Source organism: Callithrix jacchus, chromosome 8 (genome assembly GCF_049354715.1).
Source record: "Callithrix jacchus isolate 240 chromosome 8, calJac240_pri, whole genome shotgun sequence".
Classification (NCBI taxonomy): Eukaryota; Metazoa; Chordata; class Mammalia; order Primates; family Cebidae; genus Callithrix; species Callithrix jacchus.
This window is the reverse complement of record NC_133509.1, coordinates 31487715-31502716: the sequence shown is the minus strand read 5'-3', so window position 1 is coordinate 31502716 and position 15002 is coordinate 31487715. Positions and strand designations below refer to the sequence as shown.

Sequence of the window (15002 nt, the reverse complement as noted above, 5' to 3'; positions counted from 1 at the left end):
AAAGATGAGAACTGTGAAGTTATTAAAGGGAAGCATTCCCTCAGAGATCCTACAGGGACTGAGATTAAATAACACTTTATGATCTGTTAAGCTTACTATGCCAAACCATTTTTTTCAAATTATAAAACAACTGAACACTGTATCATGGTTTAGGCATTGCAAACCAGGTATTTTACCTCTTGGATTTAGGAGGCTGTCTCTTCTTTATCATTTCACGGAGTCTTGCAGCAGACTGTATAGTATAAAAAACATGTAAAAATGTTATAACTACATATCTTACCTTTTAAAATATTAAGTATCTGCTACTATGCCCAAACTAAACTAAGGTCTATTCAGGAACTAAAGACCCTTAAGATAAGCAGTGAGTCATGATCAGTGCCACCATACTCCAGCTTGGGCAACACAGCAAGACCCTATCTCAAAAAAAAAAAAAGACAACAAAATAATGCCTTAGAATCAGTGGAATACGGTAACCATTTCTTATTAAGTACAAAACCTGCTCCTATTTTACACTTCCTCATCTGACACTATGAAACCTGATACGTTATTGACCTTCTATTGGGAGTTATGACATCTTGTGTTTTATTGCCATTGTTGCTATTATTGCTTTGAGACAGTCTTGCTCTGTTGCCCAGGCTGGAGTGCAGTGGCACCATCATAGCTCACGGCAGCCTTAACTTTTCAAGCTTAAGCCATCCTTCTACCTCAGCCACCCCAGTAGCTGGAACTCCAGGCATGTATCATTGTGCTCAGCTAATTTACTTTTTATAGAGGTTGGGGGGGAATCTCCTTATGTTACCAAGGCTGATCTTGAACTCCTGGCCTCAAGCAATCCACCCACCTCAGCCTCCCCAAGTGACAGGATTATAGGTGTGAACCACTACTCCCGGCCCTGCATCTTAGTTTTAAATATAGACTCCACACAAACCTCAGACAATTGAAGAGAAGCAAAAAAGTTTGCATTTTCTGATATGTTCTTCAGTCTCTTCCTTTCGTAGGGTGACAATCCAGAATAATCATCCTATAAAATTATACAAAAAAGACTGCATTACTTCATATAATCTATAGCAAAAGCACTTCATAAAACTACGTGTTTCATTTTCTACTTGTATACTTTACTTCAAATTGTACTACTTCTATTTATTTCACGCCATCTTACCAAAAAGAGTTTGCTGAATTGGATATTTCATTAAGTCTGAATTTGGGATAACCACAAAATATCTGTATGGCTTCCCAGTTAAGAAGTGACATTAGGAATCAAGTAGTATAATCTAGTAGCAAATTAATTTCTAGTGGCAATTAATTGTGCTATTACTCAAAACTTATTTTTGGCCAGGTACGGTGGTTCATGCCTGTAACCCCAGCAATTTGGGAGGCTGAATCCGGCAGATTAACTGAGGTAAGAAACTCAAGACCAACCTGGCCAAAATGGTAAAACCCCATCTCTACTAAAAACACAAAAATTGGTTGGACATAGTGGCTGACACCTGTAATCTCAGCACTTTGGGAGGCCAAGGTGGGCAGATCATCTGAGGTCCAGAGTTTGAGATCAGCCTGGCCAATGTGGTGAAATCTCATCTCTACTAAAAATAAAAATTAAAAACAAATTCTCCAGGCATGGTGGCAGGTGCCTGTAATCTCAGCTACTCAGGAGGCAGAGGCAGGAGAATGGTATGAACATAGGAGTTGGAGGTTGCAGTGAGCCGAGATTGTGCCACTCCACTACAGCCTGTGCAACAGAGTGAAACTCCGTCTCAAAACAAAGTTATTTTTATCAAACAAAAAACTTCCTTTTAACACAGTAGAGTAAGTACATGTTTCTACTTTCTCCTAAAAAGCCACTAATGTAACAGTAAACTGATTATTTATTTATTTATTTTTTATTTTTTAGGAAGGGAGGAAGGCAGGAAGGGAGGAAAGAAGGAAGGAATGGAGGAAGGGAGGGAGGGAGGGAGGGAGGGAGGGAGGAAATCAAGCAATGAGAGAGACATTGCCGACCTGGATCTAGAGGTCTACAAGTTGATTTCTTTTTTTTCTTTTTTTGAGAGAAGGAAAGAAAAAAAAGGAGTGAAGGAGAGGAAGAAAGGAAGAAAAAGAGGGAGAGAGAATGGAAATGTTGCTTTATTCTAAAAAAAAAAAAAAGGTATTAATTATGGCCAATCAATGTTTCATTTAAACCTATGAGTAGGTGTGATGTGGTATTGACAAGAATGTATATTTTGTGTATTTAAAGTGGAGAGCTCTATAAATATTTATTAAGTTTACTTGTTCCGGATCTGAGTTCGAGTCCTTGATATCCTTATTAATTTTGTCTCATTGAGTCTAAGTCTCTATGTATCTGGGTGTTAGGATCGTTAGCTCTTATTGTTGCATTGATCCTTTTACCACTGTATCTTTGTTGCTTTAAAATCTATTTTATCAGATACAAGAATTGCAATTCCTGCTTTTTATTTATTTATTTATTTTTGCTCTCCATTTGGTTGGTAAATCTTTCTCCATCCCTTTGAGTCTTTGTGTATCCTTGCATGTGATATGGGTCTGGATATAACATGCCGTTGGGTTTTGGCTGTATCTCTTGATTGGGGGATTTAGTCAATTTAAATTTAGGATTACTACCATTTGATGTTAACTGGCTGTTTTATCCATTCATCGATGTAAATTCTTCTTTATGTTGATGCTCTTTACTTTTTTGTATATTTTTACAAAGGCTAATAATGGTTGTTTCTATGTGTAATGCTTCAGAAGCTCTTGTAAAGCAGGCCTGGTGGTAATAAAATCTCTGAGTACTTGCTTGTTCATAAAAGATTTTATTTTTCCGTCAGTTGTGAAGCTTAGTTTGGCTGGATATGAAATTCTGGGCTGAAAGTTCTGTTCTTTATGGATGTTGAATATTGGCCCCCACTCTCTTCTGGCTTGTAGAGTTTCTGCTGAGGGATCTGCTGTAAGTCTGATAGGCTTCCCTTTGTAATTAACCTGACATTTCTCTCTGGCTGCCCTTAGTATTTTCTCCTTCCTTTCAACCCTGGTGAATCTAACAATGATGTGCCTTGGGGTTGCTCTTCTTGAGGAATATCTTTGTGGTGGTCTCTGTATTACCTGGGGTTGAATATTGTCCTGCTTTGCTAGTTTAGGAAAATTTTCCTGAATAATATCCTGAAGAATATTTTCCAGCTTGGATTCATTCTCTCCGTCGCATTCAGGTACACCTATCAAACGTCAATTTGGTCTTTTCACATAGTCCCACATTTCTTGGAGACTTTGCTCATTCCTTGTTATCCTTTTTCCTCTAATCTTGTCTTCTCATTTTATTTCATTAAGTTGGACTTCGACCTCTGATATCCTTTCTTCTGCTTGAACAATTTGAGTGTTTAAACCTGTGCATACTTCTCGGAGTTCCTGTATTGTATTCTCCAGTTCCATTAATTCACTTATGTTCCTCTCTAAGTTGTCTATTCTCATTAGAATGTCAACAAACCTTTTTTCAAAGTTCTTAGTTTCTTTACATTGGGCTACAACATGTTCTTTTAACTCACAGAAGTTTCTTATTATCCATCTTCTGAAGCTTGATTCTGTTAATGGGATGCACTCGTTCTCCATTAAGTCTTGTTCCCTTGTTGATGAGGGACTGTGATCCTCTTTAGAGGGAGAGGCGTTCTGATTTTGAGGATTCTCAGCCTTTTTACGCTGGTTTCTTCCCATCATTGTAAATTTATCCACCTGTTGTCTTTGTAATTACCAACTTTCAAATTAGGTTTCTGAGTGGACGTCCAAGTTGTTAATTCCCAGGGCCGAAATATGAGCAATCCACTGCGTCAGCCAAAACAGCGGCGTTAAGACTGATGGTGCTTTTCTGCCCGGGAATCTCCAGTCTGGCTTCCTTCTTGAGTCCATAATAGGCGACTCTGCCTTCCCGGAGCTCCAAACCTCAGTCAGAAGGGGAACCAGTCCCGTTTACTCTGCACCGAGAGCTGCCGCGCCAAGGTGCCGGCGAAACCGCTGCGCCGGCCACAAGTCGCGCTGGCGACCTGTGGAGCTCCTCCACTGGGAATCTTCTGCTCCATGAGCAACCAAAATTTGTCTCAAAGTGTGGCGTCCTCTAGTTCTGAGCTTTCACTGGGAGCTGCAATCCCGAGATGTTAGCAATCAGCCATCTTGGATCGTTCTCCCCTAGTAAACTGATTTTTTAAAACCCAGAGATATGAGATAGCATATGCAAGAAACAACACCAAAATAAGAGAAAATTGTAAAAAATAAGAACTCAATAATAGAAATTTTAAAATCCATTAAAAGGCTTAAATTTAGAAAGCAGAACAAAAAGAGATCAACACATGGACAGAAAAGAAAAAAATAAAGACTCAATCTTAGAGGTTCAATATCCAATTTATAGTTACAGAAACTGCAGAGAAACTGGAAGATAATAAATTATTAGAAAAAAATTTAAGTGGGAACTGAAGCAGGAGGATCACTTGAGCCCAGGAGTTCAAGGTTGTAGTAAGCTATGATGACACCACTGTATTCCAGCCTGGGCAATGGAATGAGACACCATCTTTAAAAAAATTCTTTTAAAATGAAAAATATTATTTAAAAGTTTCTCAAAACTGAAGACATGAGCTTCCAGATTAAAAAGGCCCAATGAGTATGCCACACAATGAATGAAAAAGGGCCCAGGCAAGCAGGCTCGGAGGCTCACCACTGTAATCCCACCACTTTAAGAGGCTACTGGGCAGATCACTAGAGGCCAGGAATTCAAGACCAGCCTGACCAACATGGGAAACCCCGTCTCTACTAAAAACTCAAAAAAATTAGCTGGGTGTGGTAGTGCACACCTGTAATCCCATCTACTTGGGAGACTGAGGAACAAGAATCACTTGAACCCAAGAGGTGGTCGTTGCAGTGAGCCAAGATAGCACCACTGCATTCTAGCTGCTTGGGCAAGAGCAAGTCTCTGTGTTAAAAGGAAAAAAAAAAAACAAAACCAGGCCAGGTGCGATGGCTCATGTCTATAATTCTAGTACCTTGGGAGGCCAAGGTGGGAGGCCAGGAGTTCAAGACCGGACTGGTCTCATCTCTACTAAAAATACAAAAATTAGCTGGGTGTGGTGGCGCATGCCTCTAGTCCCAGCTACTCAGGAGGTTGAGACAGGAGAATCGCTTGAAATTAGAAGGTAGAGGTTGCATTGAGGCAAGATCCTTCCACTGCACTCCAGTCTGGGCAACAGAGTGAGACTTTGTCTAAAAATGAAAGAAAGAAAGAAAAGAAAGAAAGAAAAAGAAAGAGAGAAAGGAAAGAACGAACGAACGAACCAACCAACCAACCAACCCAGGGCTCAGCATATCACCACAATTTTTTTTTTAAAAAAAGATTGAGTCTCACTCTATCACCCTGGCTGGAGTGCAGTGGCTCAATTACAGCCTACTGCAGCCTTGACCTCCTGGGCTCCAGCCTCAGCCTCCCGAGTAGCCGAAACTACAGTCCTATATTACCAAACCCAGCCAGAAAAGATCTTAAAAGCATGCAAAGGGGAAAAAAGATCACAGAGAATCCAGAATCAGAATGGCACAAACTTTCAACATTGAGGGAAGCTGGAAGACAATGGAACAATGCATTAAAAATTCTAAGGAGCAATTCCAGCACTTTGGGAGGCCAAGGAAGGCAAATCACGAGGTCAAGAGATCAAGACCATCCTGGCCAACATGGTAAACATCCATCTATACTAAAAATACAAAAACTTAGCTAGGCGTGGTGGCGTGCACCTGTAGTCCCAGCTACTCAGGAGGCTGAGAGAGGAGAATTGCCTGAACCTGGGAGGCAGAGGCTGCAATAAGCCAAGATCACGCCACTGCTCTCCAGCTGGGCAACAGAGCGAGACTCCGTCTCAAAAAAAAAAAAAGAAAGAGAGAAAAAAACATTCTAAGAAAAGATTAAATTAGTTTCAACTTATAATTCTAAATCCAATTAGGTCATCAATCAAATATAAAGCTAAAGACTTTTTCTGGGCAGGGTACAGTGGCTCATGCCTGTAATGCCAGCACTGTGGGAGGCTGAGGCATGCAGATACGAGGTCAGGAGTTCAAGACCAGCATGACCAATATGGTGAAACCCATTCTCTACTAAAAATACAAAAAGTAGCTGAGCATAGTGGTAGACACCTGCAGCCCTAGCTACTTGGGAGGCTGAGGAAGGAGAATCACTTCAACCTCGGAGGTGGAGGTTAAAATGAGCCGAGATTGTGCCACTTGCACTTCAGCCTGAGTGACAGAGCAAGACTATCTCCCAAAAAAAAAAAAAAGACTTTTTCTGACATGCAAAATATTTGCTTCTCATACACTTTTTCTCAGAGGCTGCACTTCACCAAAATGAAAGAATAAACCAAGAAAGACAGACATGGCTGGGCACTGTAATCCCAGCACCGTGGGAGGCTGAGACAGGCAGATCACTTGAGGTCAGGCATTTGAAACCACCCTGGCTAACATGGAGGAACTCCTTCTCCACTAAATACACAAAAAATTAGCCGGGCATGGTGACACACGCCTGTAATCCCAGCTACTCGGGAGGCTGAGATGGGAGAATCGCTTGAACCTGGGAGGTGGAGGCTGCAGTAAGCCGAGATCATGCCACTGCACTCCATCCTGGGTGACAGAGCGAGACCCTGTGATAAAAAAAAAAAAAAAAGTATCTTGAGCTGAGTGAATGGGCCGGCGACTGTGGAGTTAGCATCCTTAGTGTGGAATCCCTGATCTCTCATTAGGAGCAACTGGCTGTTACAGCAGGGAACTGGGGTGAGAGTTGGCTAAAAAAAAAAAAAAAAGAAAAGAACGTGGAAGCAGATATAATTGCAAATCTTTCATGCAAGCTCAAAGAAGTTGAAGAAGAGAGACTAAAAGCTGCGCAGTACGGTTTACAACTAGTAGAGAGTCAAAATGAATTATAGAATCAATTGGATAAATGTCGTAATGAAATGATGACCATGACTGAGAGTTATGAACATGAAAAATATACCCTTCAAAGAGAAGTTGAACTCAAGAGTCGAATGTTAGAAAGTTTGAGCTCTGAATGTGAAGTTATTAAACAACAAAAAATACACCTGGAGTAATTGGAAGAACAACTAAACAGAAGCCATGGGCAGGAAGTGAATGAACTAAAAACTAAGATAGAAAAATTGAAAGTGGAATTAGATGAAGCTAGGCTTAGTGAAAAACAGTTGAAGCACCAAATGGATCATCAGAAGGAACTCCTCTCTTGTAACTCAGAGGAACTGTGCATAATGTCTGGACGTGTGCAGGAAAGCATGTCTTCAGAGATGCTGGCTCTTCAAATTGAGCTGACAGAAATGGAGAGTATGATGACCACCCTCAAAGAAGTGAATGAACTACAAAACAGACAAGAACAGCTAGAACTTATTACTAACCTAATGCATCAGGTAGACCAGCCTTTTAAAGAGGAAAAAGAGGAGCAAGAAAAAGAAGCAGATTCTTACTATAATGCTCTAGAGAAAGCTCATGTAGCAAATGAAGATCTTCAGGTGCAGTTGGACCAGGCAATCCAGCAAGCCTTGGATCCTAATAGTAAAGGCAACTCTTTGTTTGCAGAGGTAGAAGATCGAAGGGCAGCAATGGAATGTCAGCTTATCAGTATGAAAGTCAAGTATCAGTCACTAAGGAAGCAAAATGTATTTAACAGAGAGCAGATGCAGAGAATGAAGTTACAAATCGCCACATTGCTACAGATCAAAGGGTCTCAAACTGAATTTGAGCAGCAGGAACGGTTGCTTGCCATGTTGGAGCAGAAGAATGGTGAAATAAAACATCTTTTAGGTGAAATTAGAAATCTGGAGAAAGTTAAGAATTTATATGAAAGTATGGAATCTAAGCCTTCACTCCACTCTGGTACTCTGGTGCTCTGGAATATAACACCTATTATACAGATTTGCTTCAGATGAAACTGGATAACTTAAAGAAAATGAAAGCACTAAAGGTGAATTGTCCATACAGCGAATGAAAGCATTATTTGAGAGCCAACAGTCTCTGGATCTTGAGCAAAAACTTTTTGCAAATGAAAGATGCTTACAGCTTTCAGAAAGTGAAAATATGAAACTGAGAGCTCAACTAGAAGAATTAAAACTAAAATATGAACCTGAAGAGACAGTTGCAGTGCCTGTACTGAAAAAGAGGCGTGAGGTGCTGCCTGTGGATATAACTACCTCTAAGGATGCATGTGCCAACAACAGTGCTGCCGAGGGAGAAGTTTATCGATTACCACCTCAGAAAGAGGAGACACGGTCCTGTCCTAGCAGTTTAGAAGATAACAACTTGCAACTAGAAAAATTAGTTTCTATAAACACACCAGTAGGCACTCTCTATATGCAGCTAAAGAAGGAAAAGAAGTGTGTGAGACTCATAGGAGTTCCAGATGACTCTGAGGCCTTAAATGAAAGAAGTGGAAACACCCCTAACTCTCCCAGGTTAGCTGCTGAATCAAAGCTTCAAACAAAAGTTAAAGAAGGAAAAGAAACTGCAAGCAAATTGGAAAAAGAAACTTGTAAGAAATCACACCCTATTCTATATGTGTCTTCTAAATCAACTCCAGAAACGCAGTGCCCTCAACAGTAAAGACTTCTTTAAACCGGGCGCGGTGGCTCACGCCTGTAATCCCAGCACTTTGGGAGGCTGAGGCGGGTGAATCATGAGGTCAAGACATCGAGACCATCCTGGTCAACATGGTGAAACCCCGTCTCTACTAAAAATACAAAAAATTAGCTGGGCATGGTGGCACGTGCCCATAATCCCAGCTACTCAGGAGGCTGAGGCAGGAGAATTGCCTGAACCCAGGAGGTGGAGGTTGCGGTGAGCCGAGATCGCGCCATTGCACTCCAGCCGGGTAACAAGCGCGAAACTCCATCTCAAAAAAAAAAAGACTTTTTTAATAAGAGTACAGTACCACTTGCCTCCAAAGTTACTGTGGTGCTTAGTTAAGATTGTCTTTATCTGATGTATACCACCTTCTGGGTTATTTAAATCTATTTATTGTGCCAGGACCTGGCATTTTCATGTTCCTTTGACCAAGTGTTCAGAATTTGCTTGACTCTAACCTGGAGAGTTCTTTGATTATCCGTCCTGGAGTATCTATGACAGTTGAGTAAACTATCAACTGAAGGAAAATGTTGTAATTAATATATCTATTTTCTGCACTGTATATGGATTAAGTGATAAAAACACTTGATCTACCTTCAGAGCCATATATTTGAGAACACTCAAATCATTATATTTTCCTATGTACTTTTTAAAATAAACTTAGTTTTAAACTATGTTGTAAAAATAGAAAACGTGGCTTAAAAATATACATTATATGGTTTCAGGATTTTGTCAGTGTTTAAAGAACCAATGTTCGTTCATCTTTGTATTTATATACATGATTTAAATTTAAGCACCCAAGATGCGCCACCGGACCTACAGAGCTCATGGTCGAATTAACATGAGTTCTCCCTGCCACATTGAGATGATCCTTACTGAAAAGGAACAGATTGTTCCTAAACCAGAAGAGGAGGTTGCCCAGAAGAAGAAGAAATCCCAGAAGAAACTGAAGAAGCAAAAACTTATGGCACGGGAGTAAATTCAGCCTTAAAATAAATGCAACTAAAAGGAAAAAAAAAAAATTTTGTCTCAGGTAATTTTGAAATTTTAAATAAAACAGCAATGATTTAAAAAAAAAAAAAAGTATCTTGGCTGGGCGCAGTGGCTCACACCTGTAATCCATTTCAGGAGGCCGAGGTGGGCAAATCACTTGAGCCCAGGAGTTTGAGACCAGCCTGGGCAACAAACATGGCACAACCCACATCTCTACATAAAAATGGCAAAATTAGCCTGGCAAGATGGGCACATGCCTGTAGTCCCAGCTATTTGGGAGGCTTTATTTTTTTAAAACAAAGTCTCATTCTGTCACCCACACTGGAGTGCAGTGGCCCAATCTCAGCTCATTGCAACATCCACCTCCCAGGTTCAAGCAATTCTCCCATCTCAGCCTGGCTAATTTTTATAATTTCTTTTTTTCTGGGGTGGGGCGTGGAGGAAGAGACAGTCTCACTCTGTCACCCTGGCTGGAGTGCAGTGGCGTGATCTTGGCTCACTGCAACCTTCACCTCCTGGATTCCAGCAATTCTCCTACCTCAGCCTCCCCAAGCAGCTGGGACTACAGGCACCCACCACCACGTCGAGCTTATTTTTGTATTTTTAGTAGAGATGGGTTTCACCATGTTGGCCAGACTGGTCTCAAACTCCACCCACCTCAACCTCCCAAAGTGCTGGGAGTACAGGTGTGAACCACCAAGTTCAGCCTAATTTTTGTATTTTTAGGAGAGATGGAGTTTCACCATTTTGGGCAGGCTGGTCTTGAACTCCTGAACTCAGGTGGATCCATCTGCCTTCTTTAATTTTTAATTTTTTTTTTTTTTTTGGAACAACTCTAATAACTGACCTATTCCTTTACATCAAACTAAAATCTGCTTTATATTTACCTTGTATTCTCAGAATCTTACAGTCTAAAAGGCAAAAGGGATAATCTAATCCAGTGGTTCTCAAAGTGCAGTTCTGGACTAACAACATCAGTGTCTCTAGGAAACTGTTAAATATGCAAATTGGGCTGGATGTGGTGGCTCAAGCCTATAATCCTAGCACTTTGGGAGGCTGAGGTAGGAGGACTGGTTGAGCTCAGGAGCTCAAGACCAGCCTGGGCAACACACACCCCTACCCCTACAACATCCCAATGTCTCTATTAAAGTAAAAAAAAAAAAAGGAAAAAAAAAAAAAAGATATGTAAATTGTATGCTCCAACTTCAAAACTTCTGAATCAAAAACTCTGAGGGTGGGGCCCTGCAATCCAGTCTTAAACTCTGCAGGTAATTTTGATATAGCCTAAAGTTTGAGAACCACAGATTTTATCCAGTCCCCTCACTAAGGTGATTTGTTTAAAGGAACAGGTTTCTTAGAAATGGCTGTGCTAGACTCTCAACCCCAAGTCCAATTCATTTAACACTTACCCCATGCTGTTTCACTATGAGTCCTGGTTCTTAACTCTGGGATGAGAGCACATAAACCAAATTTCTATTTCATAACAATGCCCTTCAATTATAGTATCTCCCTTTACCTACTATCATTTTCTGTTCCCTGAGTTCCAGCAACATTGTGTTATGTACTATGTTTGGTTTTATCTTGTCCTGTGTAAAGTTTGTCACTTTGAATGGAGCACAGCCCTCCTGGTAGGCAGAAGCCAAAAGAATTACAAACCAAATTACTTAAATTGATTGAAATTATATAGAACTAATGTGTTTCTCATGTATCTTCTCTACTCTGTCATTTGTCCCCTTTTGCATTTAAAGGAAATATATTCAACAAATCAATATAATTAATTAATGTTTCCCTACCCTGATATCAAGGGTCAGTCAATACCTTATGTCCCACAAACTGACGACTTCTGATATATTGTACATAAACATGTAATGGTGAGCAAGGCACCATAAAGTATGAGTAAGCCCAAAAATAAATGCAGTAAGTTTAGAGGGAGTAAAAGGGAAACAGAGTAAAGATTAAGTCAATCCTCTCATTGACACACAGCAAGAGCAAAATTAATCCAAGTAAGTTACTTGTTAAACCTTAAAAATAATAGAAATTTATTGTTACACATTAATGATGAAATAATTTGTTTGTATTAGAGAGATCCTTGATAAACTTCGCTTTATCAGAACATCAAATTTCCAAACTTTAAGAGAAACTAGAACAAGCTACTAATTAAGTTCTTACCAGGCCTGGTGTGATATCTTCAGCACTGTCTCCATCCTGACTACTTTCCGTATCAACACCGAGATTCATCGCATCTGTCCTTCTCTTGTGTTGTAACTTGTTACTTTCAGTATGAACAGCTGAGGATGGATTTTGCAGTGTGGATTCTGCCTTGGAAGATGTGGTTTTCATCTTTGGAGGTATAATCCTTCTGCAAGTTTTCTTTATTTTAGTCTTCTTACACGCCACTTCATTGTTAGAATTCTTTTCTAATAGGGATTTGGGGCACATAAGCTGGTCTAGCTGATAATTACTGAGTGAAAAGGGGGTAAGATAGACTGTAGCTGTTTTTATTGAAACTGTAGTCTGCACTGGTTTCAGAGACACATAAGCGATGTTTTGATTTTCTTTATATCCATTTACCTATTCAGATCAATAAAAGAAAAGAGAATATAAGAATTCCAAGTTCTGTGCCTTTCCTTACAGGATCCCTAACAGATCTAATAATTCCCATTTCACGATGACAATATAAATCCAAATTGAGGCCAGGTGAGGTGGGTCACACCTGTAATCCCAGCACTTTGGGAGGCCAAGGAAGGTGGATCACCTGAGGTCAGGAGCTCAAGACCAGCCTGGCCAACAGGATGAAACCCCGCTTCTACTAAAAATAGAAAAATTAGCTGAGTGTGGTGGTGCATGCCTGTAATCCCAGCTACTCGGCAGGCTGAGTCAGGAGGATCGCTTGAACCCCAGGAGGCGAAGGTTGCAGTGGGCCGAGATTGCGCCACTCCACACCAGCCTAGGCAACAGAGCAAAACTGTCTCAAATAAATAAATAAATCCAAATTGATAGCCTGTAAGAAAACTTTTTCTCCCTTCCAAAATCTAGATATGTAATTCATTAACCTTAACCTCAATAGAATTCATTTACTTGGCATATTTCTTGCCCATAAGAGTTTGCCAGACCAATAATAATAATGACTAGCATTTATGACAGAGGCAATTACCGCAACTGCCAGCTGCGGATGGAATGATTTAGAGTGTGAAGCTGACCATAAGTGTGACAAAAGCAAACGCAGAAGGCTGAAGAAAGCGAATCCCAGATCTGACCCTCCCGCTATTTCTAGGATTATTGATTAAACTTTTCGACGACGCTGAAGGCCTCAGGGCAGGGATCCCCGCCTACCCCCAATGCCAGGTGCTCTCGACCTCCCAGGCCTGTATCCCGCAGAACCCCACAGAAACCGAGGCAGAAGCACACCCGGAAGCACCAACCCGTTTCTCACCTTCATCTGGGGTCGCTGTCTGGAGTTCGCCTTCTCAGCCGCCGCGTCCGACCCGGACATCTTTCGGCTGCTTAGCGGCCGGCGCCTTCCCGCCAAGATTGCGGCAGGAGGCCGGGAGGGGTGGAGCGAGGCCGCGAGTAGTAGGGCAGGACGGGGCGGGGCCGGGACGCGGCGGAACCCACTAGCACCACCGCGGTCGCAGCGCAGTAGCAGGAAGACCCGGTTGCGCGCGCCTCTTAAGAAAGCCATCTTAAAGCCCTAGACTGAAAATTCCTTAGGGATGTACTTGGTCTGAATTGACATTTTTACCTTTGACTGGTGATTCTGATTCTGGTGGTACTAGGATGCCGCTCTGCAAAACACTGGCAGGCCGGGCGCAATGGCTCACGCCTGTAATCCCAACATTTTGAGAGGCCGAGAGGAGCGGATCGCTTGAGCCCAGGACTTCGAAACCAGCCTAGGCAACATAGTGAGACCCTATGTCTACAAAAAATACAAAAATTAGTCCTGCGTGGTGCTGTGCGTCTGTAGTCCCAGATACTCGGAAGGCAGGGGTGGGAAAATGGTTTGAACCTAGAAGGATGTAGCCAGTGAGGCATCATGCTGCGGCACTCCAGCCTGGGCGACAGCAAAACCCTGTCTCTTTTATAAATAAATATAAAATAAGATTTTGGCTATTCTTCTGTTTAAGGTTCCTTCTAGCCCAAAACTGTTTCCTTAGTTGCTTAACTGGGTCCCACACTGTTACCTGACTGAGACTGGTCCACCCAAGGCCCAACTGTATAGAATACAGTTGAAGTAATTTGGGTAAATCATATTAACAGCAACTTCAAGGCCCTCCACGACTCAAAAATTACTGATAAAACCAAACTTTTCATGGTGTCCTGTATAATGCACAGTTTCTGGACTGCAAGACTGTTTCTGCTGTCCCTTGTGTCCCCCACAATGATAAAGTCCTTCCTACTGTGAAATATGCCCTTTCCCTTTTTTTCTTTTTTTTCTTTTTTTACACAACCCAGCTGGTAAATTGGGGCTGCTTCTGTTATTATTCTACAAGTCCTTAAAGAGTTCTTAAATAGGCCGGCCGCGGTGGTTCACATCTGTAATCCCAGCACTTTGGGAGGCCGAGGCGGGCGGATCATCAGAGGTCAGGAGTTCAAAACCAGCCTGAGCAACATGGTGAAACTTCGCCTCTACTAAAAACACAAAAATTACCAGGTTGTGGGAGGCCGGAGTGGGTGGATCCCTTGACCCCAGCCAACTCGGTAAAACCGCCTCTACTAAAAATACAAAAATCAGCAGGGCGTGGTGGCGGGTGCTTGTAATCCCAGCTACTCAGAAGGCTGAGACACAAGAATTACTTGAACCCGAGAGGTGGAGACTGCAGTAAGCCGAGATCGCGCCACTGCACTCCAGCCTGGGTGACAGAACAAGACCCTGTCTCGGTGGGGCGCGGTGGCTCACGTCTATAATCCCAGCACTTTAGGAGGCCGAGGTGGGTGGATCACGAGGTCAAGCGATCGAGACCATCCTGGTCAACAAGGTGAAACCCTGTCTCTACTAAAAATACAAAAATTAGCTGGGCATGGTGGTGCGCGCCTGTAGTCCCAGCTACTCGGGAGGCTGAGGCAGGAGAATTGCTTGAACCCAGAAGGCAGAGGCTGGAGATCGTGCCATTGAACTCCAGTCTGGGTAACAGCGAAACTCTGCCTCAAAAAAAAAAAAACCCTGTCTCAAAATAATAATTACCTAGAAACTTAAATGCAAACACTTTCCAGCCAGGAATATATTTTAATAGGTAGTTTCCAACTACCAGTGGAAGAACCTGAAAGCCTAGAAGTGGAGTTTTGGGATTTCGGGCAGGCAATGTCTCAGGCACCTTGGGGGATTTTTTTTTTTTTTTTTTTTTTTTTGGTCACTGGATTAAATCAGCACCACCTGCCCT

The 15002-nt window shown here is 41.8% G+C and overlaps 1 protein-coding gene and 1 pseudogene across 6 annotated transcripts in view; one reads left to right on the top strand and one right to left on the bottom strand.

The window, feature by feature from the left end:
• WDR76 (WD repeat domain 76) overlaps positions 1 to 13170 on the bottom strand; it is a 52498-nt gene extending 39328 nt beyond the window's left edge. For all 6 annotated transcript variants that reach the window (XM_035259510.3, XM_035259511.3, XM_078334141.1 and 3 more), the window contains exons 1-4: positions 13058 to 13170; positions 11794 to 12195; positions 929 to 1021; positions 177 to 232 (exon numbers count right to left, since the gene is read on the bottom strand). In XM_035259510.3, the coding sequence (XP_035115401.2) occupies positions 177 to 232; positions 929 to 1021; positions 11794 to 12195; positions 13058 to 13117 (611 nt within the window). In that variant the 5' untranslated portion in view covers positions 13118 to 13170. The remainder of the gene's footprint in view (positions 1 to 176; positions 233 to 928; positions 1022 to 11793; positions 12196 to 13057) is intronic.
• On the top strand, positions 6860 to 8627 carry LOC103795603 (protein Spindly pseudogene; annotated as a pseudogene).
• Positions 13171 to 15002: the final 1832 nt, after the last annotated feature.